Source organism: Corvus cornix, chromosome Z (genome assembly GCF_000738735.6).
Source record: "Corvus cornix cornix isolate S_Up_H32 chromosome Z, ASM73873v5, whole genome shotgun sequence".
Lineage (NCBI taxonomy): Eukaryota > Metazoa > Chordata > Aves > Passeriformes > Corvidae > Corvus > Corvus cornix.
Genome location: NC_046357.1, coordinates 14,779,922 through 14,793,186, shown reverse-complemented (window position 1 = coordinate 14,793,186; position 13,265 = coordinate 14,779,922). Strand labels below are relative to the sequence as shown.

Sequence of the window (13,265 nt, the reverse complement as noted above, 5' to 3'; positions counted from 1 at the left end):
GCGACCATGACCCACAGCTGAAGTGCAAAGAGTAGATTTATCCCATCACCTTACTGGTTGTGAGGTTTCAAAACCAGATGGATACACATACCCTGCTAAACTTATTCCACCCTAGGAGGAGCCAAAAGCACATGGGCCCATTCCCCGGCCTCAGCATCTCAAAGGGCCTTGCCCATGTGCAATCCTTCATAGTTCTGTGCTTTCTGTAACCTCCAAGCTTCTTACCTCTCTTTCTCACAGCAGGGAGGCCCAAACCTGTGAAGAATGATGTTTTAAGTCATTGACAGGATTCTGTTGTCTTCTACAGAAATTCCATTTCTCAAAGCAAACGCAATACATGAAATTTCCCGCACCGAATATTCTTAGCATCTCCCAGCTACCAGGTCACCTTGAGTGAAAACAACTGTGTTTTTCCTCCTCACTAAATTTTCCACTTTCAAGCCTTTTCTCCCTGCAGTGGTGTGATTTTTGGGGTGTTCCGTGCAGGGCCAGGAGTTGGACTTGATGATCCTGATGGGTCCCTTCCAATTCTGCATATTCTGTGATTCTGTGATTCTAATTATAGGGATGCTACAGATCCCCAGCAAGCCCAGAAATCTCCAGTGCTGTTGAGAGTATTTCCATCCATATGAAGCATCTATGTCCTCTCCACTTCATGACATTATCTCAGGAGCCTTCACCCCTGTGGTGGACACCTGAGCAAGAGCAGCTGCTCATTCACCATTGCACGTAGCCAGTTTTGCCACCCTGTGCAGGCACAGGTCAGAGAGCTGGCATTGATTCCTGAAGCTGAGCTGAGTTTGATGCCTGGCTCCCTCAGCCAAACACTCCATTCCCCGCCTCCCATGGGTGTTGTGGTGGAGATTTTTGAGCTCACAGCTCCCAGGCATAGAAGTTGGTGGGAAAACCTTCAGTCCAGACTTCTGCTGGCTTTGACTCAGGTTCACCCACAGCTGCTGGCTGTGGTTTTGTCCCCACTCAGCTGCAGCTGCTGGTTCCTGGGGCCCTCAGTTGGGCAGGTCAGTAGAAGGAACACATTGATGAGGCAGCCAGCTGACAGTCCTGCTTTGCCATAAATCATAGAAGCATAAAATGTCTTGGGTTGGAAGGGACCTTAAAGGTAATTTAATTCCAACCTTCTTGCCATGGACAGGGAAGCCACCCATTAGGTCAGGCTCACTAGGCCCTAACCAAAGCTGTGCAGTTAGGGAGGGGTAGTCTTGGCATCTTTGGATACTGAGTGTGCCCAGAAATTTCATATGCTTACAAGATTTTCTTTCCTTCTGCGTGGGTTCCTGAGTGCTCTGGTGACCCTGCAACCCCCGACTCCAGCACCCAGGCAGATGCACGTTTCAGAATGGAATTGTGTGATTTCTGCTGTTGTAAGATCTTCAGGAAGCTTTCAGATTGCTCAGGCAGAAAGATGCTATACAAGCATAGTCCCTCCTCCTCCTGCTGCTGCTGCTACTAGAGTGTCTGTGATAAGAAAGGATTTACTGTGTCTGCAGTTTAATTCAGCAGCAATTTCTGTGTGATATGAACAGCTAGAAACATCAGTCTTTTTCTTCTCTGTGGATTTGCATAAAGTAATTAGGAGCATATGTGCTGGGGGCTGGGGCAGGGAGGAGGAGGAGGAGCAGGTTCCATCCCAAAGCACCTCAGTGGATGCTCTGAGTCATGGCCTGTAAATGGCTCTTGCCGAGTGCCACATGCCAGATGATGAGTCACAGAGCAAGGGAACACAGAAATGGGAGAAACTGGTTGGGTCACTGTTCTTGCTCCTGTGTTAGCTGGTATAGATCTGCTGCTTGAGCTATTTCTGTTGTCTTGTGTAACTCTAAATGCACAGAGCAGCTGGGGCTTCTTGTCCTCTGACTGGGAGGCAGTACCTGCCTCACACTGGTTATGTCATCATCAGGAATACACACGCTACACCTATTGCTTAGTTCTGTGTGTGCTGGTGACTCCTCGTCCCTGACCCATGCAGCTCCTTTCTGCCAGCAGCACAAGGGCTGTGACTGACGGTCACATGCTGCAGTTTCCATTTGGAACACATCATAATCCTATATAGTTCTGGGATGTAATGATACATTAATCATGGGCTTAGTCAGGCTGTCCTGGAAACCACTGGAAAAAGCCCTGGCTAAGGCAGGGCTTTGTGGAAAGAAAAGGGAAGTGGTCTTTTCAGGAATCACTGCACAACACCACAAGAGGAACCAACCTGAGCTGAGGCAGAAGTTTAGGAAATATTTAGTCTTTCTATTTTTCTGCAGCTCCCTTTAAACATAAAGGGCTGGAATATTCATCCTGGGAGCATGTAGACCAGCCTGACTATGCTCCCTGTCCCCTGAGGCAGGGAAGGAGAGCTGGAGGTTTAGGATGAGTAAAACAACTAGCATTTCCTTTTATACCTTTTCTTTCATTAAACACACTGGATGATTTAATAAAGTATATAATGAAGGTGTGAATTTGACAGAGATGTAATAGCTGGCAAGAAAGAAACAGGTATCCAAACAAATACCACTAACTAGACCCATCATGCAACAACTTACAGGCTTCCTCATCTCCACCCTCTGCTTATTCATTCCCATGGTTCAGGACCATCCCCAGGCCACTCACCCCATCCCACTCACCCCATCCTCTTCTCTGATGCTGCTCCCTGAATGTCCTCCAGTTTCCTGGAGTTTTCCTGTTAAGTTTTTTTTTTAAACCATCCAGTGCTTTTTGGTAGCTTTTGGAGTGGCAGAGCCAGGGCAGGGATAAACTGCAGGATTGGTGCTGCATACAGTGAGCCCTGAGATCCCCCACACTGTCTGAAGGGTGGCTTTCAGTTTGGATTAATCCCCCAGCCCTTTTGCCTGGAGGTGGACATACAGGGAGTAAACTGAATATATTGCTCCCTGTGGGGCAAAGAGGAGATGTCTGTATGGTGCATGTGTCTGCAAGATCACACAAACCATTGCTTTTTGAAGCATTTCTGCTGGTGCTTGTTTTGCAGGGTTTTGGGTGGTTTCTTCAGGCATGTTAATGCAAATGCACTGTGGGAGTCAGGGGTTAACATGGAACAACCCTCAAAGAACAAGCAGCTCTATTACAAAATAATTTTTTCTGCTTCTTCTACGAAACTGAATGCCTAGCTTTTAACCCTGTTTTTGCATATTTCACCCTTGAGTGACATGATGAATTTTGTTCCCTCTGAGGAAGGTGATGATGACAGTGAAACCGTAGCCATACAGAAAGAGTCAGCAACAACCCTCACAGTTAAAGGTTTCCTTTGGACACTCAATTCCATAGATGAAGTGACTGAGGTTTGTAGAAAGAATAATCTGTTCAGAAAAGGCATCCTCCAAAAAGTCTCCAGCTGACAGTTCTGATGATGTTGCTCCTGCTTCTTCATCCTCTGTGCTCTATGTGCAGTCTTTTTGCATTAAAATCACATTTATGTCTTATATCTCAGCATGTCTCCTCCAATGTATTACATTTTATGAGGAAGCCTGTGTTACTGAGCTGAACCCTGTTGCCCCACATGTGTACAGGGGACAGCTCTGAGAAGAGTGGGGTATTAAGGGTTCAGCTTTAGAACTCCGAAATTTTGGTTGGAGCCATAACAGAGATCAGAGTATGCCTGGAGGTGTGCAACCGTAACTCATCAGCTCTTGGAGGCAATTGCAGGCAGGTCTGGTGGCTTCTGCATCTTCTCAGCAGTGTTGCAGAGGCAGAAGCTTGTTCCAAAGGAGCCATGAAGCTGCACTGACCACCTTTAAATTAGCACAGTGTCCTCAGTCTTAGAGGTATGACAGGAGAGGGATTTGAGGGTCTCTGTGTAGTGGTCAGCAAGGACTTAGAAGGCACGAAGTGCAGAGCCCAAAAGATTCTGCATGCTCCTGTTACCTGCAGCATGATGCCTCCTCTCTAAAGCACAGATGTGACCTGGTAGGTGGCTCTCAGATCAGTGCTGAACCATCCTTTGTTGCTCAGCACTCACCTGCTTTTTACCTAGAGCTTTGCTGCAGCTAAGGAGTTTTTGTTGCATATATTCATTTCCACAGGGATGCAATCATTCATGAGCAGTTCCATACCAAATGTAGCTGTATCGCAAAAAGCCATTCTGTCTGCTCCGTATTATCCTGGTCGGAATGAAGCATCCACAGTCTGGCCCTCACCTTCTCCAGGTAATCCTTAGCACCTCAAGGAAGAGCTCCCTGAATAAACAAGCCGTATCTGCCATGTTGCAGCAGAAGGTGTCAGTATGGAGAAGGCAAGAATTCTGACATTTGAAAATAAAATGGCTGATGTACAGACGTGTCTAGAGTTGTGGTGCTCCCTGCATGCTTCCCTGCCTTGCACTGCCATTACATGCTGTTCTAGGCTGGATGCTGTGTTTGTTTTTGTGTGTGTAGCATTGAGCTGGATTCAGCACAATGATAAGAAGAATGAACTGGTCTGGCAAAAAAGGTTCAGGTATGAACTGCCTATCCACACCTGCAAATTTCCTGTTGCAAAAGGGGAGTGAGGGCTTTACAAAGAGCTGATGAAAACCAGCAAAATCTAAAACTAGTCTGCTTGCTGCATTTTATTCCCCAGTGTCAATCCCAGCGTAGCAGACCCTGAGTAGGAAGAGGAAGGATATTTCTTCAGTCTTCCAGAATAAGGAAGGGTCAACTAATGGTGCAGCCAGGGAGGATAATCTGGTGCTGGGAACTGAATAATCCTTGTGCTGGCAGTGCCATTGCCAACCTCCCTGCACCCCTAAGTCCAGAGGATGCCAGGAGGTGTTGCAAGGGAGAGAAATGGAGTAGCTATGGCACAAATGTCCTGCCTACCCCTAGAGAAGCCATCAGAATGTCTCCTGGCAGGAGCTGTCTGCATGTCACCTGTGATCCTGCACCTCAGAGCCTGGTGCAGGGAGCAGGCTGTGGGTGCAGGCAGGATGGGCAGCCGTCTGCTGCAGCATCTGTGGCACCCGGTGAATCACAGCCCACCCGGGGAGCCTGTGCTGCCGCCGGAGCCAGAGAGCTGGGCAGAGCTGCGTGTTGCAGCCAGAGCACGGGAGAGACAGATGGAAAATGGCTGCATGTCAGCTCTGACATTTTGCTGTCAAATGTCAAAGTGTGTCTGTGCAAGCCTTGTCCTCCCACAGCAGCTTCTGCACTGACGTGAATTGTGTGCGGGGCTTGTCAGCAGATGGATGCTGGTGCTGGGAGCCTGCTCCAAGCAGCCATTTCCCAGAGGCAGCAGAGACCTGGTGCTTCAGCAATGGGCTGTGCTGCCATCATTGTCTGTATCCTCAAAATGATGCTTTTCAGGTGGTTGCATAGTGGCAGCACTTGAAATACAGCATAGCCTGGTGGAGAGGTGTGATCTGAGCATTACAGTCAGATACAAGAGCAGTAACAAAGGCAGGGGTGGGCTACATGAGTACACAGGCACTGGGGGACCAGCTTTTTTCCCAAAATGCTTGTGAGGCAGGGGCAGGGAGACAGGATAAGCTTCTGCTGAGTTAACTAGAAATAAACTCAGATAAACTCAGACCTCCTGCTGTGCCATCACTGGTGCACAAGGTCCAAATTGGGGCATGAACACCACTCCAGCAAGTGTGTGTGTCTATGTGTGCTCTAGGCTCAGGGTCAGGAGCTGCTGTTATCCACAGTGGCTCTTGAGCAATGGGATCTTAGGAATCCTTGATGAAAAAAAGCTGTCCCCCAGGATCTAGGCTGAGTACAGATCAGCCTCTGTGGCAGCAGCTGTGGGAAAGGAGCCAAAAGCTTGTAAGACAGAGGAGTCACTGAAAGGGGTGTAAAGGTTGATAGAGGTTTTAGGTAGACTAAGGTGAGGGAGAGAGTTTAGGGTTGCACAATTAATAGTCCAGTTGGATGTGGTCCAAGTGGTCCAGGTGATCTCTCTTCTTCAGAGCCTAAACCTGGATGAAACATGCCAGGAGAAGCAGACATGTAGGTGAGAGTCCTGGCCATGTAAGTCTCTGGCAGCATGTACCAGAAGGCCTGTCTGTTCTCTGACACTGGTGTCAGCATTAACTTTCGCATTATTGGGAGTTTACTGTAAACATTAGCTCTGTTTCCATCTTTGTAGTTTTATTTCCTGCCAGCATCATCCTGTGTCTGTGAGATGCACTACTGTGCGTGGGAGGAAAGTACTTCTTTTGATCATTTCTATCATCTTCTAATTGCTATTCTTACACCTTGAGGCTGAAAGAAGTTAAGTTCCTGATGTTTCTGTGTAGCTGTCTCATTGCTTAAGCTCTTGTTCTAACTTCACTTAACCCACATTTCTTAGTTTCCCTCCTGGGCTCCCATGTGCCTTTGCAGGTCTGCTCCAAATCCATTATCACCTCACAATCACAAATGCTGGGGTAAGGTAGGCAAAATCCACTGTACATACCACTTTCTGGAGTCTGAAGGTCAGTGATGGAGTCCTGGAGTCCAGAACAGGATCCAAGGATGCACTTTTCAGGTTGCACTGAGCACTGAGGATGCCTGGATGAGTTACAGGATGTGTAATGCTGACCGAGGGTGCTTGGGCCAAGATTTTCAGGGCAAGTGGTAGATCTGTGAGAGCACTAGGTTATTTTTTAATCTCTCAGACTCATCCTGGATCACTGCTGTCTTTTGTGGATTCTCCCTCTCCTTGCTGCCTTAGCTACCCACCCATACACTTGTCTGTGTTGGATTATCTGATATGTAGACAGGAAGGGAGGAGGAAAACTCCCTGCAGACTGTGCTGGAGGTGCTTGTAGGCTGGACTTCTGGGTTAGGTGGGGAGGGAGAAGTGAGTTTGTCTTTTGCTATCCCACGTCAAGTGCTGGTGAACATCTACAAGAAAAGATGAAGAGGCACTTTTGACACAAGCCGAGAGTGACAGGACAACGGGGAAAGGCTTTAAACTGGAAGGTGGCATGTTTAGATTAGATCTTAGGAAGAAATTCTTTACTCTGAGGGTAGAGAGGCACTGGAATGGATTCCTCAGAGAAATTGTTGATGCCCAGTTGTTGACGCTGGGAGTGGCTCAAGGCCAGGTTGGATGGGGCTTTGCGCAACCCGGTCCCAGGGAAGGTGTCCCTGCCCAAGGCAGGGGGGTTGGAACAAGATGTTCTTTAAGGTCCCTTCAGTCCAAACCGTTTTGTTATTCTGCTGGCTCTACGAGAACCTGCTATTTAGTGAACACAGGGAGAGTGGGGCTCTTAGTGCCCTGCCTGTGCAGTGCCCTGCCTATATGGTCGCCTGTCCTGGGACTGTGGCAGTCACACTGTTGTGAAGTACAGCAGGTAATAAGATAAGCAGGTAAATGCCACAGATAATGTGGCAGAGAGATATGAATCCCTCACAGACCACAGGAGGGACCAGTTTGAGCTGAGGCTTCACCATCAGCAAAACGTCAGCAAAAGCCAGTGGGCTGTATGGGACCTCTTTGACCGATGCCTGTGCCTCCCCATGGCCCCAGTGAAGTCATCCACTCCTTTTCACTGGAGAGGCCCTTGTGTGCATAAGTAGTTGCATACTTTGGCATGTTCCTCTGGCACCATTAAGAGGGCTCAAGACCTCATGGGGTCTCCTGGATTTTGGAGAGGAATGACTGTTGCTACTTTTCTGTTTTAGTCTGCTCCTGCTTTCCAGTCTGCCTGGACTTTTGTGTGTCTGTTGCAGGACCTTGCTGTGTTTGGTTCTTGAAGGAAAGCAAAGATGTTCAATCCAGTGTGAGAAGATAGACTGCTCTCACCAGAGTGCAGTGCTTGACTTCATACCCTGTACTGTTTTCCTGTGAGCACACAGTGCCATCTGCAGTGAGGTCTTTGTTTGGCCCAAAGCCTGTACAGCTCTTTGGCCACTTGACTGAAATCAGTTACTCTCTTCAGGTAACTTTGAGAGGGGTCAGGTGGAATCACAAGTGTTGTCCCAGGAGCCTGCATGGAGGGTGACATATTTGTTTTACATTGTGATGGTTTGTTTCCCAGAAGAAGGACCTCGTGCTCAGGTACTTGTGCTGACAAGAAACCAGTCTGTTTGATCCTTGTCAACACATGGAATCTTCACTCAAACCAAGGATGCTTTAAATAGTCACTGCCTTTCCCGAGAGGTGACTTCCTTTGTGATTTTGTCTCTCTGTAGGTATCTGAATTCCCTCATGAGAAGTGTCCTCCCTGCCTCTCATGTGCAGCCCTACCTGTTCGTGGGTGGTACCAGCTTCACTGATGCCCTGAAGAGTATTCCTCACCATGGATAGTCCTCCCAAACTGACTGGTGAGACGCTGATTGTCCATCACATTCCCCTGGTGCATTGCCAGGTCCCCGATAGACAGTGCTGCTCCGTGAGCAAAAGGACCAACCCCTTCTGCCAGCCAGAGCTCAGCATTACTCGGACCTCTGCCCTTCCAGACAGAGACCTCTCACAGACTGACTCCTTGGTGTACAGCAGCTTTCTCCAGACCTCTGAAACCTCAGCAGAGGCCTCAGACAAAAAAGAAAGAAAAGCGAGGGATCTGATTGTCCCTAGTGTCAGTAAGAGACACAACCCTTTCCTGCTGAGTGAGGGTGAAGACCTCACCATTTTTGGGGATGACTTGGGTCAAAAATCTTTCCACCTTCACAACTCACTCGTCGATGGCAAACCTCCCTTCAGTCTGCAGGATCTGGCCTTGCCCCCTTTCCACCTCCACGACTCCAACCACATTGTGAAATCCTGGAATATGGCCAGCCGGTCTGGTGTGGTGGATGGGCAAGAGGACAAACTCAGCAGTGACAACATCCAGAAGAGGAACAATGCAAACAGGTGCCACCAGGCCTCAGAACGCATGGAGCTGGATGAATGCAGCTGCCATCGTGGCAGCTCCTCCAACTTCTCCTTTGACAGTGGTGACCAGGAGTGGAACCAGAACACAGGTGAATCACTGCGGAATCAGGACGCCCTGCACAGGACATGCAGTTGTTCCAGCTCGGAGATCCAGCACTGTCGCTGCTACAGTTCATCAAGTCAGTCTGAAGTGATTGACCAACAGATGGGCTACATCAGTGACTCTTCTTGCAACAGCTCTGATGGGGTCCTGGTGAACTTCAGTGCTCTCTACAACAAAATGAATGGCCAATCTCAATCCAACCTCAATTCAGCTAACCTGTCCTGTGACTCTTCCTTCTGCAGCCACTCAGACACAGGAGCTTTTTACCTGGATTTACATTCATCACCCACTGAATCCAAGATGTCTTGTGAGTCGCATAACCCAGAGAGTTCGGGGAAGGTGTGTGGGTGTCAACACTCCTCCTCACCTGTCCTCGATGCTAACTGCAACTCCTACCACCTCCACTGTGAGCCTTGCACGTCAGAGAGCTCAGACCTCACTGCTTGCTTCCAGAGCCAAGCGCGGCTTGTTGTGGCTACTCAGAATTACTATAAGTTAGTCACGTGTGACTTGTCTTCCCAGTCATCCCCCAGCCCTGCGGGATCTTCCATAACTAGCTGCTCAGAAGACCAGACCAAGGGTAGCCCAGCCCAGCCCACAGAATACTATCTCTTTAGAAGGCCCGACCTGAGACAAGAGGAAGGCAACGTAGAGTGCAGTGAAGAGGAGCCAAAGGGAGATTCCAGCCAGAACATGATTGAGGGTCAGGTCTATGTCAATGTGTCACCACCGAACCTCAACACAAGCCGGCAGCGCTCCAGGAGCTATGATCAGAACCTGGACAGGAGTCCTGGCAGCAGGCTGGGCTCCTTGGAGCGCATGGTGAGCTGTCCAGTCAAGCTGAGTGAAAGTCCAGCAATACCCATCCAGAGCTCTCCCCCCAAGAGGGTGACATCATTCGCTGAACTGGCTAAAGGACGGAAAAAGAACAGCACCTCCCCACCGCTCCGCTCTAGTGGTGATTCTTCCCTGGAGTTCTCTCCAATCCCTGAGACTCAGCGGGATTGCCCAACCTTCCTTGAAGAAAGAGCTCGGCGCAGCCAGAGTCTTCCACCCATGCCCTTCATCCATGGCCTGAACCGGAGCTGCGAGGGCTTCTGTTTGAATCCTGCTTTTGGGGACAGCCAGGCTTTGTGTTCCACCAAAGACTCACTCTCCAGTGAGAAGGTCCCCAGTGGGCATGGGGCAGGTGAGCAAGCCCCTCTCTCCCTGCTGACGGAGGCAGATGCCAGCTTCTCGGGTGGCTCTGCCAGTGGCCACGGACAAAAAGATGTTAGAGCCCGAGCAGACGGTAAGGAGCCAAACTAGGCAGAGGGGATAAGTAAAAAGGAAGGCAGCTCTTTGGGATATGAGGGGAGCAGCAGGGGAACCTGCATGGTGATAGGAAACCAGTGCCTGTGCAGTTTGGTTCCTGGCCTACCAGTCCCTGGGACAAAGCCTTGCTGTGCTCATTTCAGTCTCATATCAGTGTACGTGTCTTGTCTCTGTATTTCTAAAGCCTCCTGAGGTTTTGTTCAAACCTTTCATACCACGTGAGCGAGGACATGGCATTAGCACTGAGAGAGTCTGTGCAGCTTGAAGGGTTGTATCCCTTGCAGGGAATTTACTGTGCTTATCCATAAGAATCACCTGCCCTTAGCTCCTAAGACAGAGATGTGAAGATGCCCAGTAGAGTCATAGTCACAGCCTTTCTTCTTTGGAGCTATTTGGGGCAGAAGTGGAGAAGGAAGAGGCATAGCCAGCAATCTTCTCTCCATGCAGGTTCAGGAAGCTCACACAGGTTCTGCTAGGACTTACAGTGTGAGTCCTTAAGAGTCTAGCCTGTGTGTCTCTGCTGGAATATCCTGGTCACGCCCTCCGCAGTGCTGTGGATTGCAGCAAAGGTTCCCACGGAGAGCCTTTGTCACAGTTACCTCTGTAGGGACTCCTGTAATATGTGAGTTGTTTCCCACCTTGATATTGCTGTCACTTGTCCTCGTGAGGAAGCTGTGTGACACTCCCTTCAGAGGTATGGTGATTTCTCCAGCATTGTGGGAGACCTGTCTCTGCCCTAGGCAGGTCTTACACCTGCTTCACAGGTAGAAGCCCTTCTAAAATGCCTCTGACCAGACCACTGCAGTAAATAGCCCCTACCATGTCAAAAACCAGACTGTCTCCATTTAATGTCCTCAAAAATTTTGGCAGGAGGTAAGAACATGTGGTTTATTGCCATGTCAGGGGTGGGAGAGATTTTGGCCCTTGGAGCAAAAGATTTTTAGTTATTGTCCTGTTTGTTTATTGAGCCTTGAGTGTGTGCTTGGTTTGGGATGGCGGGTCTCTACAGGGAGAGGGCAGCATGGGAGCAGCCCTCTTAGCTTCAGAGGGAGGGCTTGGAAGGAGCAGGCCCTACTCAGGCAGGAGGGGGCAGACAGGAGCTTTCGGGGTAATACATCCCAGCAGTTGCTGCCCACCACTCCAATGGGGTCCCTCCCTCTGCACTGTGACAGCAAGGCAGGCATTAGGGCTGTGCAGGAGGCTTCTGCCTGCAGCTGGAGATGGACATGTATCTGCCTTGCTGCAGCCCAGAGCAGCATGCAAGCCCAGAATCTCTGAGAGGGACTAGAGGGAAAGCAAGCCCTGCTAAAAGCTGGCTACAGGGAGAAAGGTCTGGAGCACCCCACAGACACTGGGTAACACCAGGGCTGATCAGGGATCTCAGTCAGCCCCATGTGTGTAACCAGTGCTGTGTGTGTTCTGCACTGAACGCACAGTGTGTCACAGCTGTCTCCCTCAGGATGTTTGTGGCCCCATCAGGAGCTGGAGGCATGTACACATGGAGATCAGCCCACCAGACTCCCTCAGGACATCCCAGTACATCATTTGCTGGAGTAGACTGGCACTTTGCAGGGTTGGAGGCATGATGCTGGGTGTGTCCTGCTAAGGTCTGGTAGAGGCAGGGGGATGAAGGAAGCTCTGTGTTCCAAAGCGGGGACAGTTACAGGAGAAAGAAGAGGGAGGGAGAAGGGGAAGCAGGCAGCCTTTGCAACAGCACCAGTATGTTGCGATGTGGGATGCAGAGCTGCAGTGCTATTGCATGTAATGCTTTGTGCTGGGCTGGGCAAGTCTGCAGTGCATGTGGGAGGGGACAGTCAGATCCTTTCAGATAGGAAATCTGACTGTACCACAAAGTGTTGGGCCTTGACTTTGGCAAGGCATTGGGAAAGGATGTGAAGCTGGTGACCCTACCAGGACAGACAAGCTCCTGGTGCAGTGCTCTGCTCTTCCAGACAGCTGGAAACTCTGCATTTGGGGCCACATATGTTTATCTTGCCAGCTCTTGGTGTGCATAACCAGTTCAGATTTGAACCAGTCTGTAACTGGCCTCTAGCTCACCCTTTTCCTTCTGCAACAGAGACCACATTCCCTTTTGCCTGCAATCTGCTTGGCTGACGATGATTGTCGCTCTGCCTGTCCTCACACTTTCTTCCCCTTTCTCTCTCTGAAGGTGGTGGCACAGACAGCAAGCCTGTAGTACGCTACAGCAAGGACCAGCGTCCCACAACGCTGCCCATCCAGCCCTTTGTTTTTCAGCACCATTTCAGCAAGCCACCCAAGGCACGTGCCCTGCACAGCCATTTTGCCTCCAGCCTTTCCCAGCTCTACAGCTTGTCCAGCAACCGGTCTGCCAGCCAGCAGATCTCCAGTTCCCAGTCCTCGGCCTTGGCCACCTCGGCAGAGCGGGCGGCGGTGGCGGGGAGCCAAGCCCATGGCATGCTCGTGACCCAGCGCTCAGCAGACGGAGCTGCCTCGCGCAGTGATGGGGGCATCAAGAAGCCTGGCCCCGAAACAACCCGTCCGTCCCCTCTGGGCAGTTACTCCCCCGTGCGGTGCAACATGCCTTTCTTCCAAAGCGTGGACTCCTCTTCCTCGCCCACCGCAGAGAGAGCTGAAGACAGCCAGCCCCCCAGAAGCAGGTCCTGCCCCATCTCTGCCAACCTGCTTCCCACGAGGTCATCCCCTGCTGTCAGTGCCATGCAGCCCTCCAAAGCCACCAAAGCTGACACCCTGAGGCAAAAGGAGAACCCCAAGCTGATTCCCAAGAAGGAGGCCCCGCTGGAGCCAAGCCCACCACTCTCCGAGTACCGACTCCACAGTGGGTCCCTCCCGCCCCTCTCGGTGGGTGGCCTGTCCATGAGCAGAGTAGGAGGCCATGCAGATTCCCACTGGAGAAGTGGCAGTGAAGCCAGCAGCTCTGGTCCCCTGAGCAGCATGGGAATACGGCCTGTCAATGGTAGGTACCCATCCTCCAGGACCTGCTAGTCTGGAGCGTCTCCAGCTCCCTACAGCCATGGCTGCTCCCTATAGTACCACCATTTCT

At 50.4% G+C, this 13,265-nt stretch overlaps 1 protein-coding gene across 9 annotated transcripts in view; it reads left to right on the top strand.

The window, feature by feature from the left end:
- The window catches only part of RUSC2 (RUN and SH3 domain containing 2), a 59,618-nt gene that overhangs the window by 33,034 nt on the left and 13,319 nt on the right, over window positions 1-13,265 (top strand). For 8 of the 9 annotated variants that reach the window (XM_019283316.3, XM_019283317.3, XM_010395091.4 and 5 more), the window contains 2 exons: window positions 8,124-10,199; window positions 12,393-13,178. In XM_019283316.3, the coding sequence (XP_019138861.2) occupies window positions 8,231-10,199; window positions 12,393-13,178 (2,755 nt within the window). In that variant the 5' untranslated portion in view covers window positions 8,124-8,230. The remainder of the gene's footprint in view (window positions 1-8,123; window positions 10,200-12,392; window positions 13,179-13,265) is intronic. The other variant, XM_010395095.4, reaches the window with a different exon arrangement.